Source organism: Sparus aurata, chromosome 5 (genome assembly GCF_900880675.1).
Source record: "Sparus aurata chromosome 5, fSpaAur1.1, whole genome shotgun sequence".
Taxonomy (NCBI): Eukaryota; Metazoa; Chordata; class Actinopteri; order Spariformes; family Sparidae; genus Sparus; species Sparus aurata.
Window position 1 is genome coordinate 17,884,844 of NC_044191.1, and position 22,220 is coordinate 17,907,063.

At 39.2% G+C, this 22,220-nt stretch overlaps 1 protein-coding gene across 1 annotated transcript; it reads left to right on the plus strand.

Moving 5' to 3' along the window:
- Positions 1 to 27: 27 nt before the first annotated feature.
- On the plus strand, positions 28 to 22,219 carry LOC115581704 (serine/threonine-protein kinase N2-like). Its single transcript, XM_030417006.1, has 20 exons — positions 28 to 1,320; positions 1,614 to 1,776; positions 3,915 to 4,066; positions 4,634 to 4,847; positions 5,820 to 5,912; positions 9,512 to 9,621; positions 12,137 to 12,280; positions 12,398 to 12,473; positions 12,560 to 12,752; positions 13,213 to 13,351; positions 14,073 to 14,125; positions 14,216 to 14,273; positions 14,366 to 14,457; positions 14,975 to 15,151; positions 15,485 to 15,547; positions 15,637 to 15,713; positions 15,910 to 16,052; positions 16,223 to 16,330; positions 16,713 to 16,793; positions 17,346 to 22,219. Exons 2-20 carry the CDS (start codon positions 1,620 to 1,622, stop codon positions 17,547 to 17,549), a joined length of 2,334 nt encoding a protein of 777 aa, XP_030272866.1. The 5' UTR covers positions 28 to 1,320; positions 1,614 to 1,619; the 3' UTR covers positions 17,550 to 22,219.
- The last annotated feature ends 1 nt before the right edge of the window (position 22,220 follows it).

Consider the following 22,220-nt stretch of genomic DNA (forward strand, 5'->3'; position numbering starts at 1 on the left):
GCTCCGCCTCTCAAAGTAGGTCTCACTACTTGGCTCCAATTTGCTGATTTACCATCGCATCTTCTCTCAAAATTACACCCAAAATTAACAGAGCCTCAAATTACAACATATATTTTTTCTCACGGTCGATTTTAAAATTTATTTGCGCCCAAAAGTAACGTTTATCCCGGCCAGGCCAAACCTTCAGTTGGACCGACTCGCACTTGCGCACTTAAAAAAAAAAAAGATGCTGAATATGGTTTGAGACGCAGGAGCTTCTTTTCTGGTGGTCAGTGCTAATTAGCCTGTCAGTCAGCTTTTGTCCCGAGCTAAGTGTTTGTTGATAAGAAAAAAGGCCGAGTAAACAGGATATTTGAGTTTAGCTTATGTCCAGTAGCTTGCGTGCTACTTAATTCCTTTTTTTATATATATAAACAAAGCTAAGAGTACGTACTAGGTGTACATGTTGTGTTATCTTAGCGAGGGAAAACATTGAAACCTGTCGGCGTTTTATTGTGTAATTATGACAACTGTGTGGTGAGGAATGAGTATGTTCAAGTGTCTACATGTAACTGTGTAGACCGAGCAACAAGACGAGGTAACAACCATTAAACTGTCGTGCGTGCTTCAAGTGCACAGTGGGAATACATAATGCTTTCGGTAAACCCAGCTTGTATGTCCGGGATCGTGATCAGTACACCACGGATGTGTTTACAGATCAGTATTGATGTCTATCACACCCCCCTTCTTGTCAGAGCAGGTTAAACAAATCTCTGTAAACGCTGCTGGCTCGTCTCTGCCTTGTCCCGAAGAGAGCAGCAGCAGCTCGGTGTTTGTCTTTTTGGTTGGTGACAGCACAGGAACATGTGGTCGTGCAGCGGCCAATGCCGAGCTCAGAGCAGGCGATCAGCTCTGTCGGACGAGCAGCAGCAGCAGCAGCAGTGCTGGCACTGGAGAGGAACTCTGTCGACGTCCCCCGCAGGAAGAAAACCCCCCTAAAAGAGACAGAGAGAGAGGGAGAGAGAGAGAGAGGAAGAGAGAGGGATTTGGTTACAGAGCGGAGGATGAGGATGCAGAGGGAAGGGGATGTTGCAGAGGAGTCTGCAAGGAGGCAAAAACAAACAGCAGGACAGGCTGCTGTGTGATCCTGGTCTCAAGATGTAGGAGCCGCATCAGAAGAGCCCTCTGTCAGAGTGTGTGTGAACGCACCATAACATCAGGGGACTTGTGTTTCAAGGATAGTGAAGGTGGAGAGGCGCAACCCGAGAAGTCCCCCCTCCACCTCCACAGAGCATGACAAATTAGTCCTTATTCAGCAAGGAGCGAGAGCATCACCCTGAGGTTAGTGAAGTGCAAAGTCATAGTGTTTACACCTGATATGAACACATTGTTCTCACTCACTGCATGTCTTCTTTGGCATTTGTTTTTTTCTTCCCCCAGTATAGAAATGGGTTACATGTGCAGCACTGTCGCTGTTGTCTTCCTTGTGTTCTGCCACTTGTTATGAGAGATCATGGCTGTGTTCAGTCAGTATGTTGTTTACCAATGTGCTCCCATCCCGGCTGACCTGTCAGGGGAGAGAATGAGGTGATGAAGTGGGGCTTGTTGTCTCTTGGTGTGATGTCGTTATCCAGGATCAGATGTTGTCCACGGCTCAGCAGATGCTGCAGGATAGCCGCTCCAAGATCGAGCTGATCCGACTGCAGATTATCAAAGTCACCCAGGCTGGCAGCAGCAGCGGCGGCGGAGGTATTGGCGGTGATGGTGGCTGCAACCTGGACAGATCTACACGTGGAGGTCAGAGTCCTGGGCTACGACCCACTTACAGGGTCATTAGGAGTCAAGACATTTTTTTTATGTATACAGATTGTTTAATTTTAGAGACATGCCTTCTTTTTTGTAAAATTAGTGATATTACCAGCCACAAAGCTTCTTCTAGTAACAAAACTAACCTTAAAGAGGCTTGAAATTATGTATTTATATGTTTTATATGTTACATGTTCAGATCATCTAAATGTAGAGCAGTAAGCTGGCTCATTTAATCAGAGAAGAAGTAAAAACACTATAGATAACAACAAATTGGAACAATGCAACAGTAATGCCATTTTTGGCTCAAAATCCTCAAGGGCATCTTAAACGCTGAAGCTTAAATCGATAATTTAAAGTCTAATGGAGGATAGAAATTGGCTGGAAACTCAGTTATGAGAACTGGAAGCCTGAAGATCTGCTAAAGAAATCAGTTAGTCATTGGGATTGATAACCAGGTCAATAACTCTTTGTGGATACTATATGCCATTAGTTTTGTGTAACGTGGCAGTTTTTTTCTAACAGTTTGGTGTCAGAGGTCAGTCTCCTTCCTCTGTTTTGGGGATCCTAGCTCACAAAGACTTGTGGGAGCCAAAAGGTGAAACAGTTGAAAATTTACTGAAAAGGTGACGTTATGGGGAAGAAATCTCTATCTTGTTTCTTTCCTGTTGTTTTTAATGTTTTTGAAAATGTTGAGTTCTTCAGTTAAATCAAAGACAGCAATAGATGACAGTGCTTCCTCTTTGAAGAGGTTTGGGTTGACAAACTGTAACAAGCTGGACAACAAATGTATTATTTTAGTTTCTGTACAGATTTAGTGGTGTTGAAAGCAATCAGGATGTTTCTGAAGCATTTCCTGTGAGAAAGTTGCAGGTTTTCGGTTTAAAAACGTCAGAGATCAGATAGTAACAGTAGAAAATACTGCCTGCCTGTTAGAAACTTCAGTTCAGAATGATCAGTGCTGGTATGTAAAAAAACCACACTGGTTGAACTTGTGCTTCCTGCCAACTGTCATCTTTGTGGCTGTTATTTGTATTAATCGGAAAGTGAAACCACCATGACGGCAATTATAGAGATGGAGAGAAAATGTTGCTTTTAATTCCAAACTGGAGATGCGTGCCATTTGTAAACTCTGAAACTCACATTGGCAGAATGGGTCCTGGCTCGACAGAGAGAGGATGAAATATGAAACAAGTAACTCTGCACTTTGTTTCCTCGGCTCATATTTCCTTTCCCTGACCCCTGACCTGCTTTCCTCTCATTGATTCCTCATAATGGTGGGATCTGCCGGGAAGTAAAGTCCTCTCTACTACTGCAGGCAGTTTAATTCACCGCGTATCCAAGTGTCAGCTAAATTTAAAGTAGCACGTGTTAACACATTTGGGTGTTTTAGACATTACACTCAGTGCCACTGTGTTTTTCACAACTTCATCAAATTTACATAGGAAAAGTATCAATTTACGATTAAAATAGAGATTAAATAAGTGCTGTTATTTGCCAACAGAGAGAGGCTCTACTATTTAAGTTTCCACAGCCCAAAAAACATATTCAGGACTTGATTAAAACATTTTGAGAATCTAGATATATAGTGATTCCTTACATCCAAAACAAAAACACAATATTCAGAAACAACTAGAAAGTGTAAGATGGTTTCGATCCTCTCTCAATACACTATTTATTTTTCTCTAGAGAATAAATCTCTTCAGGAAAATAATGATGAATGGAACATGATTTTAAAATTAGATATTTATGAGTCAGTATAACTGAAGCCCTGAGCAACATGTGAAAAAAAACAGGATTATTTTAGTCTAAAGTACCACATTTGATGAAATATCCTTTTTCTCCAGTGCTTGTCTCTTTAAATTGACTTAGCGACAGGTGAATAGTTTTTCTCCCAGTCAGAGCTTTCATACATTTCAGATAAGTGTCAGTTGAATGCCAGAAACATAAAAAATGTAATGTTAAGACCTTTGCCTGGAGCACAGTGACATTTTAGAGAAAATGGCTCACTTCAGCTTTATAAATATTGATTGCAGAATGAAAAGAGTTTTCAGTGAGGCTCTATCGCTTGTCTGAAATAAATTCTCTCATACTAAAATACTCTCTCCCTCTTCCTCTCTTGATCTCAGAGATCTCTCCGGTTGCTGTCTGTCCTGTGGATGCTCGTTTGGCAGAGCTTGAGCACTACATGCAGAGAGAGACAGATGCGTTGGTTCTGGCCAAAGATGTGGTGAAGCAGCTGGAGGGAATCTCTTCGCTGGACCAGAAGGCACTGGCGGAGGTGGGACATTTAATCAGTTTTGTTTTTTAAAGTAGCTGAAGTTCAGGGAAGCCAGAATGATGATTTTAATGGGTTGTTGTGTCTTGAAACGCAAGTTGTGTAATCAAGTCTGCAATGTGATAGAGAGATAGATTAGATAGATTAAACAACAGAAGATGATTTCGCAGTTTGCATTTTGAGTTTTACATAGAAATGAATGGAAACCAGGCTTATAAAGTGTTTGTGATTTGTATTGAATGGCCTCATACATCCATCTTCAACAACGCAGTGTGGTCCTTTAAGGGTTAACTGAAAATATGAAATGTACAACAAAATTAATGTTTACTGTCTTTGTAGTTTTACTCAAAGCGGCATCTCCGCTTTGCCAAAGGACACTGATTAGCTTGAATCTAATATAAAACTAAAAGCACAAAATAAAAGGAAAAATCAATCCTAGTTAAAAGGCTTAAAGTCTGGAAAAAATGCTTCTGTTCGAAATGGAGCAACTTTGACCGTATCCCAAAATATCAAACAGCACTATGTTTAAAAAGACCAAACATAACAACACAATGTTTATCTTCCTGTCAGGCTCAGTCCCGGGTGCAGGAGTCCTCCCAGAAGCTGGATCTTCTGCGGCTGTCCCTGGAGAAATGCCTAAAAGAAAACAACCAGGAGCCTCTACAGCAGTCTGATGGGGGCGTCGACCATTCAGAGGGACCCCCGTCTCCACAAAGCTCCAGACCCGGATGTCCCCTGTCCACCTCCCCTTCCATATTCTCTATCAGACCTGCCTCCTTGACTGGTTCGTATATTGTAATTTTACTCTTTTTTTAACAGTGCTGATAAAAGTCCGGATTTAGAAATAGATTTTTCTGCATTATTAGTTTCCAGGCACTTTACAAAGTCTGTATGAGTGACGTCACTGTAAGAGAGAGGACCACTTTAATACTACAGGTTTACTTGGCCAAGCATTTTCTGTCATGTTCAGCTTGATTTGCAGGTTGTGGATTCTGCGCAGCACCAGTGTACCTTAAAAATGTTGAAAATTAAACATTTGAAACCAGATTTACCTCTAAGAGGGTAATTGCTAGTTCATTTTTTGCCTATTTTCCCTCAAATATGTAGCCGTTCTCATTAGTATCATACACACACAGTATTTGAACACGGTTTACCATACGCTGACCTCTGGCAGTGGATAATCAGGACATGTAATCTGTTGGTTTTGGACAGTTCAGTTGTAAGCTGGTCTCTCCCTGCATGAGGCAGAGAATGCAGGAAAAAGGCCTTTTTGATGATGTAACAAGGAGACAAATCCTATAGTTGCTCTGTTGGCAGCGAATAATGAGAGTGAGTCTCAGAGCGGGGAGAACACTTGGGTTGATTTTCTGCTCCACAGCTGTTAGCACTACAGCGAAATGAAGAAAATGAGGTTGTGAATGCTCAGTGTGCAGCTCCAGACAGCTCTGATTAAAGGGTTCAGTCCGAGAGATTTATTCATGCCGACAAATGAGGGGTTTTATTTTGAAATGCTGCGTTCGTTTTAGCCAACTGTCTTAGCTGAGATTCATTACCAGCCACCCGAAACACGCATGGTTACACATTGTAGAGTTGAAGTATTTAGTAAGTATATGAAGTAACGATCACTTCAGAACTTGCGTGTAGTTACTTTTAGACTTGATAGCAACACTCATTGTAGATGCTCTTGTTGTTAATTAAGAGTCAAATATTCTGCTTTTTTAACGACGAAAGGACATTTTCTTCATAATTTTTTCAGGCAAACTTGAAGTCAGCCTCCTGGGATGTGAGGATTTACTGAAACCTTCGACAAAACCAGAGCAGGATAACCATCTAAATCCCGGACCCTCAGGTGAGTGGAGACCGGTTATTTCTAAAGTGTTTAGTTGTGTTTTGACATTAAGCTGGTTTTCAGCAGTGTCTCCTCTTGAGGATACATTAGGATAAAATTGTATTTATTACTCAAGTACAAATTTAAATCCTGCAACAAGAAAAAGTAACAGTATAAATAATAACAATAAAGAGGCAGCATTTTATTTTAAAGGTCTTTAATTTCTTGGTTAACAACAAAAAAAAAAACATTGCTATTTCTAGAAAAACCTTTCTTCGAAGTTGTCATGAAATTATGAGGAAACCAATAAAATTAAGTGTCATAAATGATAAAAGATGAGTATAAATTAAGTAACAAGTTACAAATAATCCAATGGTGTGCTTATGACCCGGAGTTTAAGGCTAACGCAATAGATAAGGGATTTAAATCATGGATTTCTAAAGGGATAACGACATACTATTCTCTTACAGAAAAGGGACAATTTAAAAGCTTTAATAGGTTGAAGGAAGACTGTGACCTGGACAGAACTGATTTTTTTAGGTTCCTCCAGGTACGTAGTCGTTTTGAACATATCAGAAAGGAAACAGACCTTAATGACCCTATATCCAAAATTTTTATTGATGCTTATCAAAGAAAATCAAACAAGGGTGTCATCGCCAGAATTTATAAAGGCTTATTGTCTAAAAAGTCCCACAATACAGATTATGTTAGGACAAAATGGGAGAGAGAGGGTAATCTGCTAATATCTGAGGAGGATTGGCTCCACATTTGCCAATCCCAGTGGAAATGCACCAGCTCTCATTCATTGCGAGAGTTCGGTTGGAAATGTATGGTCCGTTTTTTCATAACGCCAAAACAAAAGGCACATTTTACAGGAGGGGAGGCTACGTGTTGGAGGCAATGTGGACACCGGGAAGCCAATCATTGGCATATCTTTTGGGGATGTCCGTTGGTTGAATCCTTTTGGGCAGAGCTTCATAAAGTATTAAGTGGCCTATTTAACACTAATCTACCTATGCAGTTTTCCACATTATTTTTAGGAATTTTTGACTTACAGGTCAGGAAAGCTGATGAATATTTATTTGATATTTTGATAACTGCTGGTAAAAAAGCACTTACAAGACGTTGGTTACTCCCGGATCCACCCACAACGCAGGAGTGGATAAGTATCGTAAATGACATTTACCTTATGGAAAGGATTACCTCCTCTCCGCCTTCAAAAAAATCACATTTACTAAAAGGTGGGCCAAGTGGGTTAAATATGCCGGTCTTGATCAGACAGAAGTACGGAATGGGTGACCTTACAATGCTGTTACTTACTTTTATTTTATTTTTCTGAATGTTTTGTTGGACCTAAGGATTAATCTGTATCACTCACACTTTATGTCAAAACTGCTTGGTAACATTTCTTTATTTGCTCTTTTATGTAGATCTATCTTTCCCAGTTAGTTCAAAGTCTTCAGATGTAATTTTTTTTTTTTACTTTGTGTACTTTGTTAATTGTTTTGTACACAAAAAAAAAAAACACACGAAACTAATTGTGAATGGCAGAGGTAACATTGTATACTCCCTGAAAGTAACTACTGTATTGTAATGCCTTCACAAAATGAAAATAAAAAATGTAAAAAAAAAAAAAAAAAAAATTAAGTGTCATAAGATGAAACGGCCATTTTTAAAATTGTTAAATCCAGTTGTAGGGTCATTACATTTAAACATGTGCTTGTTTAATTGTTGTTGTTTAATCTACATGTATTCACAATTGCTACTTACAGATATTAAATAAATTTTAATAGAACTGAAACATGCTCGTTTTAAGGTATAAACAATTTTGTAAAGGTTAATCTTATATTACTATCATTGCACTTATTACATTTTATTCCGCTAAATCCTCTATATCCAAGGATGCTGGAAGGATGTCCTCTTAAAATCCATTTGCTAAATGGCATGACATTTACTTGCTATTTTCAGAACAGAGAAGACAAATGACAAACAAATATGAACTGATTATTTAATATTTTTTCAGCTTCAGAAAAAGGACAACACTGTTGAGTTTCCCTGCATGGCTCAGTGGGAATAGCATGCCATTAAAAAGGATTACATTTTCAGGTTTGAATCCAGCTGGAGTGACCCAAACTAATGTGATAGTAAGCTGGTGCTCTTATTCAGCATATTAACAGAAAACAGAAACCCTGGACACTGAGGGTAAAGTGCGTAGAAACAACTTCTTAATTAGGGAATCAAAGGTACACTATTGCTGTTAATTACTTTTCTTACACAGGTGAACTTAATTAAAGCGCGGCTAATCAATATTCTTATATGACGAGTCAGACGACTACATTCCGTTTAAAGTGATGAAAATCTTCAATACTTTACAGTTCTACAGAGGTTTTAATCGCAGTCACAGATGTATCTGTTTCACCAGATAAGTCCACTGTTCTCCTGCTCATCACTACATCACTGCTGTTCTCTCCTGCTGCTGTTCCTCCACCTGCCAGCACACCTGCTGTCATCAGAAAGTTCCTGCTGTCATCAGTCAGTTGTGTGTTTGTGTATACCTGCTCCTGCTTCCTTGTTACTTGTTCCCGTTTGTTGTTATGCTATTCTTCTGTTCACCGGTCGTGCCCTCTTGTTAGACTTTTTGCACTGCCAATTCTTAAGCCCCGTTTATGACCACTACTTTTAGTAGATGTCCCTTCCTCCTTGTTTTTCTACATTTGAGTCCTCCTCCCTCTGTTCCAGAAATTTTAGACTCTTTCCTTGTTGTAATTTTACACACGTTTACTTGAAGTCTCAAAGCAGCATAGTTTCCAGCAGCATCAGCAGCTGTTTTATAACTGGCCAACTCTGATAAACCTGCAGTACACTACCAGCCCAGCAGAAAACAGCAGATAGAGACAGGAAAGTGGAACATCTAGCAGCAGGAGTCATATATTTTTGTTAGGTGTTGGTGAAGAACAAACCAGACCCAAAAAGACTGAATATTGAGGTGGAATATTCAGGTGGAAACAAACATGACGTTTGATGGCATGATGATTTGCCATAATGTGCATTTGATGTGCAAGTATGGTAAATTGACTGTTAGCTACAGCAATGCTGATTAGATGACATGTCAGGGTTGTGTACCTGCCAGCTTGTTGTGAAGGTTTTTTTTTTGCCTTAAAGTGTCTAAAAAACCCAATGAATGTAGCTCTGAGTTCAATGAAATGAACTGTCGACACTGCCACAAGCCAGAGAACTTTATTATAGATACTCAGGGTTTAATGGACCTGTACATTTAATAGGTTTTTGACTGTTTTATACTCTCGTCTAGAAGAAACATTCATTTTTTAAATGTCGAAACTAGTTCATAGTTGAAATGAAAAATGTACTTGAACTTTCTGACAGCTATTGTGATGTGCAAAAAAACAAATGAAACAAGAAACTTAACAGGTTAATCAGTTTATGAATATTCCTTTTCTTCTTCAAACTAATCAGACTGTTGCCTTTTAAAGATAGAAACACTTTATGTAAACAAACACACCAACTAAGTGAGCAGTGATTTGTTAGAACTGATCTTGAAAGTTGTTAAGACCAAAAGTTATTATTTGGGTTTCAGTGGCGTGTTATTCTCTGTCTCTCAGCTGAGGTCAGTGCGGTGCTCAGGCTGGACACCAGAGTGGTCGACCGGACGCGCTGGGCAGCCGTCAGCAGGCTGAGCTGGGATCAGACGTTCTGCATCCAGCTGGAGCGGGTGAGTGTAGTCACAGACAGTCAGTCAGTCAGAGTATGTTTACACTTGGAGAACACTAGTATTTCCATTTTGATAAACCTGTGCCCTGAATTGGATCATTGAGAGTTTGATTTTTACATGAAACACAGAGAAACCTGTTTTTTCACGTCCCTGTGGACATGTTTCCTACATGATGTGTGGTTTTTATTTAAAGCGTTCAGTGTGGCCATGAATTTGACTTTGACATCTAAAATAGTGAGTGAACCCAGAAATTCAGAATGAGTCCAGTTTGGTTTGTGACCGTGTTGAAAAATGAAAGCAACAATTAGATTATCATTTATCTTATTCATAATACTTGATAGACTTTCAGACCTTGTGACTCCATCTTAGGCTTTTCTCCAACAAATAGGATAATGCTTGAACCAGCTTCATCGGACCATTTGAGTTCAGATTACTTTGTTACTCATTATATCTTTAGTTTTCATAACAAACGTACCTCAGGGAAACATGACAGACAAAACCTGGTTCAGGTTTTTACATGCCACAGTATCAGCGTCTATATCGTAATACTCTTGTCATCGTATTCAGGTTTCTAACTACTGGACGAGAGCTTCTCCACTGAGTCATATCACAAACCAAACACAGCTAAGTCTGGCTCTTTTTGGATCACCAGGGGATCCTGAACAACCGGTATCATGAAGCTGGCTAAGTTAACACGTTATTACAAGTCAATTACACCCAGGTGAGAGGACTAGTAAGGTAAGGTAAGCCAAGCCCACTTTATGGTAACAGAAAACCAGAGTTACACTAAAAAAATCTAATATCATCTCCGATGTAGGTTTAGAATTAATCTTTTACCTTGTTAGCTGAGTAGCATCTATTTAAAAACAAATTACAAAAATTGCAGTCCGTATGAAGTTCTGTCAGTTGAATTGGCAAGTTAATGATCTAGGAAATGAAGGTAAAGCTCAAACAATGGCTCCACCACAGATTTCCCATCATTTGAGCCCCCTTTACAGCTTCCAGTACTCGTGAGTCATTTTTCATGTTCAATCTGATCCACACCGCCCACGTTCAAGCAGCCTTTCCTGTGTATCTACTTCCCTCCAGACCATCCTGTTTCAACCTGAAATAAGTTGATTTATAGACACAAGACGACCATAGAAATACTGAAGATCAAAGTCAATATGTTCTCCTTGTGTGATGAATGTGCTGGACTTGACCTGTGTGACACTGGTGCAGATACACACAGCATCAGCAGCTTACAGGCTTTGGTAACGATGTATGTGCTGACACATGTAATACAGCAGCTACAGCACTTTACAAACTTTACAAGGGCAAAGTGTTTGAAAGACAGTACAGGGGAAACATACACAGGCATACACTAATCTAACATAGTACCTGAAAAAAGAATAATGTTTATAATTCGGGGCACCATTTATCTCAATGGGTAGAGCGGGTGTCCCATGTACAGAGGCTTTGTCCTCACTGCAGTGGACCCGGGTTCGACTCCCGGCTTGGGTCCATTTGCTGCGTGTCACTCCCCCTCTCTCTCTCATCCTGTTTCCTGTCCAAGTCATCAGCTGTCCTATCAATAAAGCCAAAAGGCCAAAAAAATATTTTAAAAAATGTTTATAATTCTGAAAAGGCCAAATGTGTATAGACAGAAGGGTTTTAGACGAGTTCAGTGGTGGAATTAGCAAATTAATTTACTCAAGTACTGAATTAAATCATTAAGGTAGTTTACCTGAATATTTCCAGTTCAAAATAAAAATAATAATAAACAGAACATGAATAGAACTTCAAAACATAACAGAGGGGAGGTTTTTAAAAGTAGTTCCAATGTTATCAACTACATTAAAAACATATTAAAAAACTAAACATAACATGCATTCTTACTTTTGACAATAAACTGCATATTGCTGATGACATGTTTACTAAAGTAACATTTGTATTGCATTAGTTTTAGTTGTAAGGGACTACTTTTACATTTTGGTATTATCCTTTTCTACTTGTGTAAAAGATCAGATACCTTTCCCAACACTTTTCATACACATACTTTGTGTTCAACACTGGTTTGTTATTGTTGTAGTTCTGTCTCTGACCATCAGGTGTCTCCCTGATACCTGCAGATACTCAGTCGTCACAGATCCAGCATAGTATGCAGCATAATTTGACAGAAAGTGTACAGGAAGGGATCAACTTAAAGTATGTTCATGTCATAATACAAGTTCTCCAAAGTATTTTATTTGCAGTGTATTCATGTGGGTTCACTTAATTAAATCTCAATTAAACTTTAAAATCAAACAAAGAAAAAAGGTGATCCAATTTCAGACCCTGCTTTATTATTCGTTCTTATTGTTTGTTTGTTTTTCATGCTTGATTTCAAATTTGAGTTTCATTGGAACGATATAATCATGAAATCTTGTAAAGCAGGGAGTTTTCCAACGCTGAGCTGAGATTAATTTACAGTTGTCAGTTACTGATTGTGTTCACGATCGTGTGCTTGTTGTCTCTGCTGTCACATTGCTGATAGTCTCGAGAGCTGGAGGTTGGTGTCTTCTGGCGGGACCAGACGGCAATGTGTGCTCTCAAGATTCTGCGACTGGAGGAGATGATGGACAAGCCAAACCACAGCCAGGAGCTCAGTCTGGAGCCACAGGGCATCCTCCACGCCAAGGTGCACACAATGAACTTTCTGGTTCACGGTAGTTCCATAATGTCTCATCAGGCGTTTGTGATGATCTCTTAATTTAGTCATAAACAGAAGTTTACGTTTACGTTTTGGATATTACAGCTTCGATTCATTGAAACTGTTGTTGAGCGGCAGCCGAAACTGAGACGTCAGCGATGCATCTTCACTAAAGAGAGGGGTACAGATAAACAACCTACAAGATCAATTCTTTACTCATTTAACCTGTGGGCCAATTTGTTAATGTACTATTGTTTTCATCCTCAGGGAAGAACTTTCTCAGAGCGGCCCAGATGAACATGAATTTTGCCACATGGGGTCATCTGATGATGAGCATCCTCCCTCGCTACAGCTCCTTCACCACGTTCAGCTCGACCCTCTCTATGAACCCTGACCTTGTGGCCAACAACACCCCACGTCCAACTGAGAAGGAGCCTCAGACCAACACTCCACTGCCAAGGTCAGAAATAATCTGAGCATCATAGCATGACCTGACATAGTGTTAGGTAGCAGGGTGTAGTGGTTGAAGAAGTATTCATATCCTTTACAAGTAAAAGAAGGAATTAAAAAACAATAAAAACACTCTAGTACAAGTAAAATTCCTGAATTCAGAGCTTTACTTAAATAAAAGTTTAAATAGAAAACAACAAATACCACAAATTTGTTCTCAAATACAGGACTTGAAAAAAAGTGCTGAGTGTAAACCATTGACCAAACTGTGCTAACTCCCAGTTTGCTATGTAGCATCCTATGCAATAGTATGATTGTTTGTTGTTTGACTCTGGGGTTTTATTTTAGGATTACTGTGTAGCAGCCAAGATTAACATTAGTGTGAGTGGACCCAGTTTGAATCAAGTTGTGGGCCCACGACATTTGGGGTTGCCATTATTTTGTTGTCTTATCTCGTTTGTATTATACAGCGAAGCTCCAGGAATCAGACTCAGCATCACTGATGATGATCAGCCCTCCCCCACCAGCCTTGACCAGGGAGAGAACACCTCCACCATCATCCCCACAGCACACAAAACCTCATCTGTGCCTGCACTGCAAGAAAAACAGGTAAATTATTTCTGACGAACCTGCCATAAAGGACATGTCATTACACTTTGAATTGTGGGGTGTTTTCTCTTTCCCTTATACTTTTATCCAAAGTGAAAGCAAAAGCAAAGCCTAAGTGATCTCCAATATCGTAGATATGTATTAAGAAGAGTCTGAAGGATCAGTACAAGCACTGTGAGGCTGCATGAAGAACAGCAGTGCTCTGCTAATGTGGCTAAAAACATGAATGTTTTCTGTATGTTTATTGTTCCTATCTATGACGTATCTCTGATCTTAAAACCAAAGGCTTCAAATATTCTTGTGTCCTCAACAATGTCATGTTTGAGAGAAATGTGTTTTAGAAACTCATGTTTCTTAATTTTACCATTCAAAGGAACACTTAATCAAAATGAAAACAGTTTTTCTTCGATGCAGTATTTGATATATAAAGACGTACTACACAGAGGTTTTTATCACCAGTTTACATAAACGACGAATAACTGTAACTCCATATATGAGGTGATTTTAGCTTTTAAAGAATGATAACAGCGTCTTCTGTGGATTCAGGAGCTTATACATTTCTTTTATTTTAAGAAATACTACAATGAGAAAAACTCCAGTTGAGGTGGAGAAAAGAAAACTAAGAGACAATTCAAAGATGTATTGATATTGGGGCAGATATAACCTGTGAATGATAGATGTGATTGAATGGTAAAATGTCCCACTTTGTCTTTATTTGCAGTCATCCATAAACAACACAGAAGGGAGTGAAGATCAGCCTGTGTCTGCTCTAAAGTACACATTAATACACTTCTTATTTTGTATACTGTAAAAATAAAGAGGGAAGCAAGGCCTTTATTTTCTTTCTTTGTCTTTTCTCACAAGGATGCAGATGGACGACTACAAATATATTTCAGTTCTGGGCAGAGGACACTTTGGGAAGGTAACATAAAATTTAATAAAGTTTTTTTTCCCTTGAGATCGTCAAAACTTGGTCGTTTTGTGTTTGTCCTCAGTTGTTTGGTTTCTGTCCAGGTCCTGCTGGCAGAGTTTAAGAAGACAGGAAAACTGTACGCCATCAAAGCCTTGAAGAAAAAAGACATTGTGACTCGGGATGAGGTGGACAGGTGAGTGCAAGAGAACTGGGCTACATGAAAGCAGTGCTGTGAACAGTTATATAGAGGTCCACCCAAGGGTTCAGTAGAGGACAAGTCCATTTGTAATTTGGGAAAATCAACCTCTTAAAAAGTTATAGTAATCATATTTGTTTTTCTTGCAAGTAATCCACCTTGAGAAAAAGATTGTTTCATTGACTCCGTTAATGCATTTCACTTCATTACAGCCTATTTTAAAGAATAACCAACCTTTATCGATTTCTCCATCAGCACATTAGCGAAGCAATTACAGCAAAATAAGGACAATTTAAATGCCTGCTGAAATTGAAATGAGTTTTAAGCTGAAGGAAGACAAAAATAGGTGAAACAAAGAGTGAGAGTTGGCTCATTTATTGACCTGTAGGCCATACTTAAATACTGACCAAAGAGTTCATCAATATGTGTGAAAACTTGACAAGAAACAATAATACAATATTCAAGACATTCAATCAAAGTGTCATGGTAACAATTAGGAAATGTTGTTCTGCAGCCTTATGAGCGAGAAGAGGATCTTTGAGATGATCAACGCATCTAGACATCCGTTTCTGGTGAACCTCCACGGCTGCTTCCAGACCAGCGACCACGTCTGCTTCGTCATGGAGTATTTACCGGGTGGTGACCTCATGATCCACATACACAACAACGTCTTCACTGAGGCTCAGACGAGGTTCGTATTTCCTCCTGTTGTTGAAAGGCTTACTACTCTTGTGAACAGCATATTTGTGTAACAAGAGATCTGTAAGTGTACTTGTATTTCAGCAGTTTTACACTGTAGGATCAACAGACCCTAACAACCATCAGAGGGGAAGCTTTATTTTCCGGATAGACAGCAGAGGGAGTTTTTCCCTTAGTAGTTTTTCTTAATTAAAGCATTTCAGTTCATTTATTTTTGGGTACATTAAGGAAACATTCCTACTTTTTTTCTTTTCCTACAGATATTTATTTGGCACATTGATTGTGGTCATATTCAGCCTTATAATCTCAAATCTGTTGTGTGCAGGTTTTACTCAGCGTGTGTCCTGCTGGGTTTAGAGTTCCTGCATCTGAATAAAATCATCTATCGGTAAGTCATTACTGTCAAAGTGATGTCATGTCACTGTACGGGAACTGTAGATTCAGGTAATTTAGTTGTACTGCATGTTTTTTACACAGAGATCTGAAGCTGGACAACCTGTTAATGGATGCAGATGGATTTGTGAAAATCACAGACTTTGGACTGTGTAAAGAAGGTGAATTAATTTAACTTTACAGATTTGTGGAAATATTGCATTCAACTTGTATGTGATTATTGTGACTTTAGTCCCATTTAAGTTTTTGCTTGTAGAAATGAGCAAATGCCATTGAAAATTGGTACAGCCCTCAAAACTCTTACTCGATGATTCTTCAGTGACAGCGCCTCTCACTCAGCGGGTGATATTTTTGCAGGGATGGGTCACGGAGATAAGACGTCGACTTTCTGTGGGACTCCCGAGTTTCTGGCTCCTGAGGTCCTGACAGACGACAACTACACCCGAGCAGTGGACTGGTGGGGGATGGGCGTCCTCATCTATGAGATGCTTGTGGGAGAGGTTGTTAACATGAATTTGATTTTCTGTGTGGATTATAAAACTTGTGCTCCTGTCAGTTCCATTAACATGTTTAACTCCCTCATACATGATTTTTCTGTCTGAGTTTCTGCACGCACTCTTGAAGCTTTGAATGAAAGAGTTAAATCACTGACTCAGCATCTCTCTGCTAGTCTCCATTCCCTGGTGAGGATGAGGAGGAGGTGTTTGACAGCATCGTCAATGATGATGTGCAGTATCCAGGCTCTCTTCCTCCTGGTGCCGTCGCCATCATCCAGAAGGTAAAAGTTACTCTCCCAGTTTCACTTCAATTTCAGATATATAATTTGGGCCTCATTTTATATCCATACAAGATCTTGAATAGAATAATGTTTATGACTCAAAAGGTCAAACACAGAGCCTGACCAGAAAGCTGTAACAATCAGAAGGATGTTTAATATTATAATCTCATCTGTTTTATATATATTACAGAACCTCATGGGACTGTAGTAACTGGCATCAGTTATTTGTAGTTTCTAGTTGGAGGAGATTGTTGTAAACTGAGAATAAATACAGCTAAAATTTGACAAACTCTCTGGTGAAGTCTACAGATATCAGTAAGAAGTACTGCCAGGCAGTTCTCTGAATACTGAGTGTTAACAAACTGTGATCATCCATCTACAGCTGTTAAAGAAGAATCCTCTGAAAAGGCTCGGAGCTGGAGAGAGGGACGCCAACGAGGTCAAAGGAGAGAAATTCTTTGAGGTAACTCACTTTCCCTCACTTTAACTAGAATGACACTTAGTAGTACATACCTCCATCAAGGCCCAACAGTCCCCTTTTCCAACCAGTCAAAGCAACCAGACATCTCAATACACATGTTTTTTTTTTTTCATTTATTCTGGGCTGAGACCCATCTTACACCCAAGTTTTGTGGAAATCCGTTCAGTAGTTTTTGTGGACAGGGGTGAACACACAACCTCCTTGGCAGAGGTCATTGAATGGTTTGCTACTACACTTCTGAACTAATGTGAAACTCTGCAGACATGTTGTGCTTTTGTTAAAATCCATGTCCACGACTTCTGATACAGCCTAATGAGGTGCTGATGAGACATTTACTGAACCTGCCAAGACCCATCAAGTCTGTGATAAACATTTTCAGGCACTACACTAAATTATAGATTGCTGGAATCTTTGTGACTAAATACTGTTACTTTATTGATTCATTTATCAGCATAACGTATGGCCGTATTATACATTTTGTGTTGACAAGACGATTCAATATGAAGAGATAACTTCATTGTCCTCATCTTTCAGACCATCGACTGGGAAGCCCTGCTAGCCAAGAAAGCAAAACCGCCGTTCCTGCCGTCGATCAAAGAGTCAATGGATGTGAGCAACTTTGACAGTGAATTCACTCGACTCCAGCCAATCCTGTCGCCTCCCTCCAAGCCCTTCATCCTCTCTGACGAGCAGCAGGAAGCCTTCGCAGACTTCGACTTCTGCGCCTTGCATGGATAAAAGATGAGCTGAAAGACCAGGGTGGGAAATAACCGCCGACACATACCGGTACATTTGTTTTCTGGCCTCAGAGGTTAACTTCGCAGGTAACCAACGATCATCATTAACGGTAAACCCCCTACTTTCATCTACAAATGATTCTAAGAGAAGAAATTCCTCTTATTTTTAATTGGATAATTGGATAAAACATATAAGTGCATCCTGTGCTGTATTAGGTGATTAATTAATTCATCAAAAGGCATAACATTAATGAATGATAGTTTTCAGAATCGGTTAACATTCGTTATCAAGTAGAAAGACAAAACATTTGCTGATTTAAACTGCAAGAAGGATTCAAGGAATAGTTAAACATTTTGAGAAATAATCTGCTTTCTCGTTGAAAGGTTGATGAGAGGACTGGTAAGTATGAATTTACCCTCAGCAACTGGCTAGCTTATCTTAGTACAAAGATTTGAAACAGTGGCAAAAAGCTGGCCGGGTTCTGTCTGAAGATGACAAAATCTGCCAACCATCCCTTCAGTCACATTAGCTGTTTCCTTGTTTCCTGGTTTTTACGATTTTGCTAGTTTCATAATTAATCCTACAGACATGAAAGTGTATTGCTCTGTTCATCTGACTCTCAGAAAGTAAGAAATGTCATAAAATGTCAAACTATTCTATGAAAATTTAAGAAGTGATTGTTTGTTGGAGCCCACAAAGTCAATCACTGGTCAGGGTCTAATTGGACTAATTGGACCCAAACTTATCAGAACGTTATCAGTTATCAGTTTGGTCCATATCACGTCTGCTCACATGGAGGGGGCTGTGTTTATGACATCACTGCACCCAGCCACCAGGGGGCAGTCAAGATGTTTGGCATCACTTTATGTCATGTCATCCTTCTTTATACTTTATACAGGCAGTGGTTAGAGCCCTTTATTGTTCAGAAACAGATTAAAAGCCAGAAGCCAGAATTCTGATCTGGTTTTTGTATTGATCACGAACCCTTCAAGCCTCCGTAGAGTGGCTGAATCCTCTGAAGCAGTAAAAACTCTCATTGATCACCCCCGAAAGAAAGTTTCCCACCCTGGTCTTGGCAGAACAACACAATGAACGAACAGCTTGGATAGTTCCTGCAGCTCAGTCATTTCCAAACAGGACTCTACGGACGATTCCATGGCTGATTTTGCTGACTGTTCTCACTCTCATCCAGTCGACAGCCAGTCGTCGATCAAATAACCAGGCAGCAACGTACTGTTTTTTTTGTTTTTTTTAACAGAGCAAAGGAAGCGATTGTAGCCCTTTCTATATTCTCTGTGGAGAGTTGAGCTTTGTTTGACTGTTAAAGCAGTAATACAACTTTACCCTCACTTGCTCCTGCTTTTAGAGTTTATTTATAAGATCTGGTCAGCTGAAATGTACAAACAGATGAAACAGATTTGATAGAGGATGCTTGAAGAGTTTATAACATTATTACCTCTTCCTTCCACATCTTTATTCCTCTTTTGGACTTTAATTTTAATTTTTAATTTTCAATTCTCAAATTACTCTAAAAATCTGTACATAAAGTTAAGAAATATTCAGGTAGTTAGTCTGTAGTGTTCCTCCGTTTGACAGAATAATTTCAGCCACTTTTCCGCTTGCTTGTTGACACAATCATGCTTATTTTGTATCTGATGCACCAGTAGTGTAGGCAGCGACTGCCTGGACCCTGAACATCAGTTGGTTGGCTGCCTCATGTTGCCTCAAAAATGTATAAAATTATGATTGTCAGAAACATAATTCCAACTCACTTTCATTCATGTATCAGTGTTGGCTCTCTCAGTTGCTGGTGCATCAGTCCTAAACAGGGCATAATTATGTCATGTGGTAAGAGGAAAGGTTTTTACAAATCATGAGGACGTAATTTGACAGAGGAAAACCACAAGGGCACAAAGAGGAACATACAGTAGAATTGTGACAGTCAACCACACCGACCAAAAGACACTTGATGGGAATCTTATTCAAAGGACACAACAAACAAACAAAAGACTGTTGAGTTAATTCAACACCTCAAAAATCTACCAATTATTTATTGTATTAGAATAACTGTTAAAAAATATTGATATTTTTAAACACATATTAACACCAGTCTCAAAAATCAATGATTACCGCTCCAAAACCTTTATTTTAGCTTTGCTGCTTATATTAAAAATGCTAATGCTAACTGCCGCTAGTGACATGCTACGCAACTGAACTAATCCCAAAATGATCAAAGTCGCTGAAATAAATAAATGTGTTATTTTCAAGACTATGTTGTATTAAAATAAACGAATAGCGAGGTGCCGCTAATACTCAGTCATAGCCTCTTCAAGCATCCTGTGTTAGAGACAGATTCAGCTTGCTTCGTGGCCTTTGCTTATGATATTTATTTACAATATTTACCCCTCAGTGGTACAGTATGTGCTGCCGTTTCTATGCATCACTGTGACAGGCTTTGCCCACTGCCTTGACCAAACAAATGAAAGAAGCTAGCCCGATTTCTGGTTACAAGCCTTTTTTAAAAGATGTTAAATCCAACATTGAAATGTTTCTTGTATTTGTCAGGTCATTCCCTCGTAGCAAAGACGAGCGCATTCATCAGTCTCCTCCTGACCAACTGTTTTTTCTGTTACAACGGTAGAAGTGCATGGCACCGTGGTGTGAACTTGTGCACTAGAAATACTGTAATTGCTAGCGGTATAAAAGAAGCCATAGAGAATCTAATATAGCCATAATAGTAAGAAAAATATATGTATTTTTTAATTTAGCAAATCATATTCTGTGATATTGAGCTCTAATGATGTCAGTGCAATAAAAGAAGAGGAAGAAGAAGAAGGGGCAGCAGGGAAGAAGCTTGAAGGTTTTTTTGGCCGGATTTTGTTGAAGTGCACCCAGAAGTCCCAGTATTTTCTCCCAGCTAATTTTTGAGCTGAGTTTAAAAACATCTGCGCAAGGCAAGAGCCTGGTGGATTATTGGGCAATTTATCAAAATCAGAGAAGGAGTCAAGGAGACAAGGAAGATTTAGAAAAGTATATGTATATGTATTGTATACACGACTATGGAGTACAAGGTTGAAGTGAAACTCAAATGTTTGGCCTCCAAGCATTTTTTTTTTTAACTATGTGAAGGAAGCATGTTCAAGCTGTCATGGGGTGTTAAGTTACTCTTCAACAAATCAGACTACTGTCCTGAAACTGAAAGGTTACAAGTTTCAGTCTCCTGAAGGCCTGAATGTTCACTGATGTGTCCCTGTAATGCTTTGGATGAGGTTCTCAGCTGAATAAGTAAAATATAACGACAGCAAGCCAGTGTTGATTTAGCTGCTGTAGCACTTTAAGTTTATGCTGCTGAATATTACATGTTATTTGTGTGTCGGTACTGTATTTATGTATCTATGTATGTATGTGAAGCATCCTGACTAGGAACGTCAGTCTGTACAGATGAAATCTATAAACAAAATGCATATCATCAGTGTTTTAATGTAATCTTGTTGTCAATAAATACAAACAGAACAAATACAGTAAAAAAAAAAAAAAGTTAAATATTTGGCTCTCAGTGTGAGGATTATCTCATAGTTAAATTAATTAATAATGACAGTAGAAATAATTACTTAAATTAATATACAAGTTATATTAAACCAAAGGCACAAGACATTCATTTCAAATTACATGAAGGCAGTCAGTGTTATAGTTGGGTCACCACACTGTCACAAGGCAACAACAGAAACATCTGCAGAAGAGAAAGTGGTGACCAGACCTGAGGAAAAATGTATTTTCAATCAGAAGTTTTCTTCATTCTTTCAACAAAACCAACAGGAAAACATTTATTACAATTCTGTTCTGTCAAACTGTAAAGGGAAAAGGGAAACACACACGGGGAGACACAGTCAAACCAACCACACGAAGAAATCTGGACTACTTTGAGTACGGCCATGCCAGCAGCTCTTTGAGCATTTCCGTGCTTTAAGCTAAATGCCACAGTTAGCATGCTAACATGCTTAGAAACATAGTGCCAGCATGCCGACCTTTGGCAGGAATGATGTTTACCTTGTTGCCCATGTTAGTCAGTATGATAGTTTACTTTGTGAGCAAACTAACGTGTGAATTAGCAATTAACTCCTGTGGCTAATGGGAATTAGTTTTGTGGTTATGAGTGCCCACCTCTAACAAAAAGTTGGGGAAAAAATCTTCATAGTTTATGTAAAAAGGTATGCTAAAGGTCGTTTGATAGCTTGCTCACACCAGCTTGTTTACTTTTTAGTCAATCTGTACGGACTTCCGAGGCAGTTTCAACAACTGGAAGACCGCCGCAACTACATCATCAAGATTATCTCTCTGATCACATGCCTGGTGACTGTTTCTCTGGCGATAGCTTTTGTGATAGTTCTCATGGTCTACCTTCCTCTTTCAGACCTTGATTATTCTACATGGGCTTTCCAGGAGAAGTATTTATGCCAATGCTGACGTTGGTAACCGTTCCTGGTCTCCTGTCTGAGTGATGACACCCCCAGAAAAATGGTGGTGAACATTTCTCCACTGTCGACACCTTATTGGATTAAACTCGATAGCCCTGTATTACTCTACATTTTAAACCACCCATAAATGACGAACTATAAACTCACCAGATCAAAGATTTGCGTGACATTTTACTTTTTCAGTCTTTGAAACATG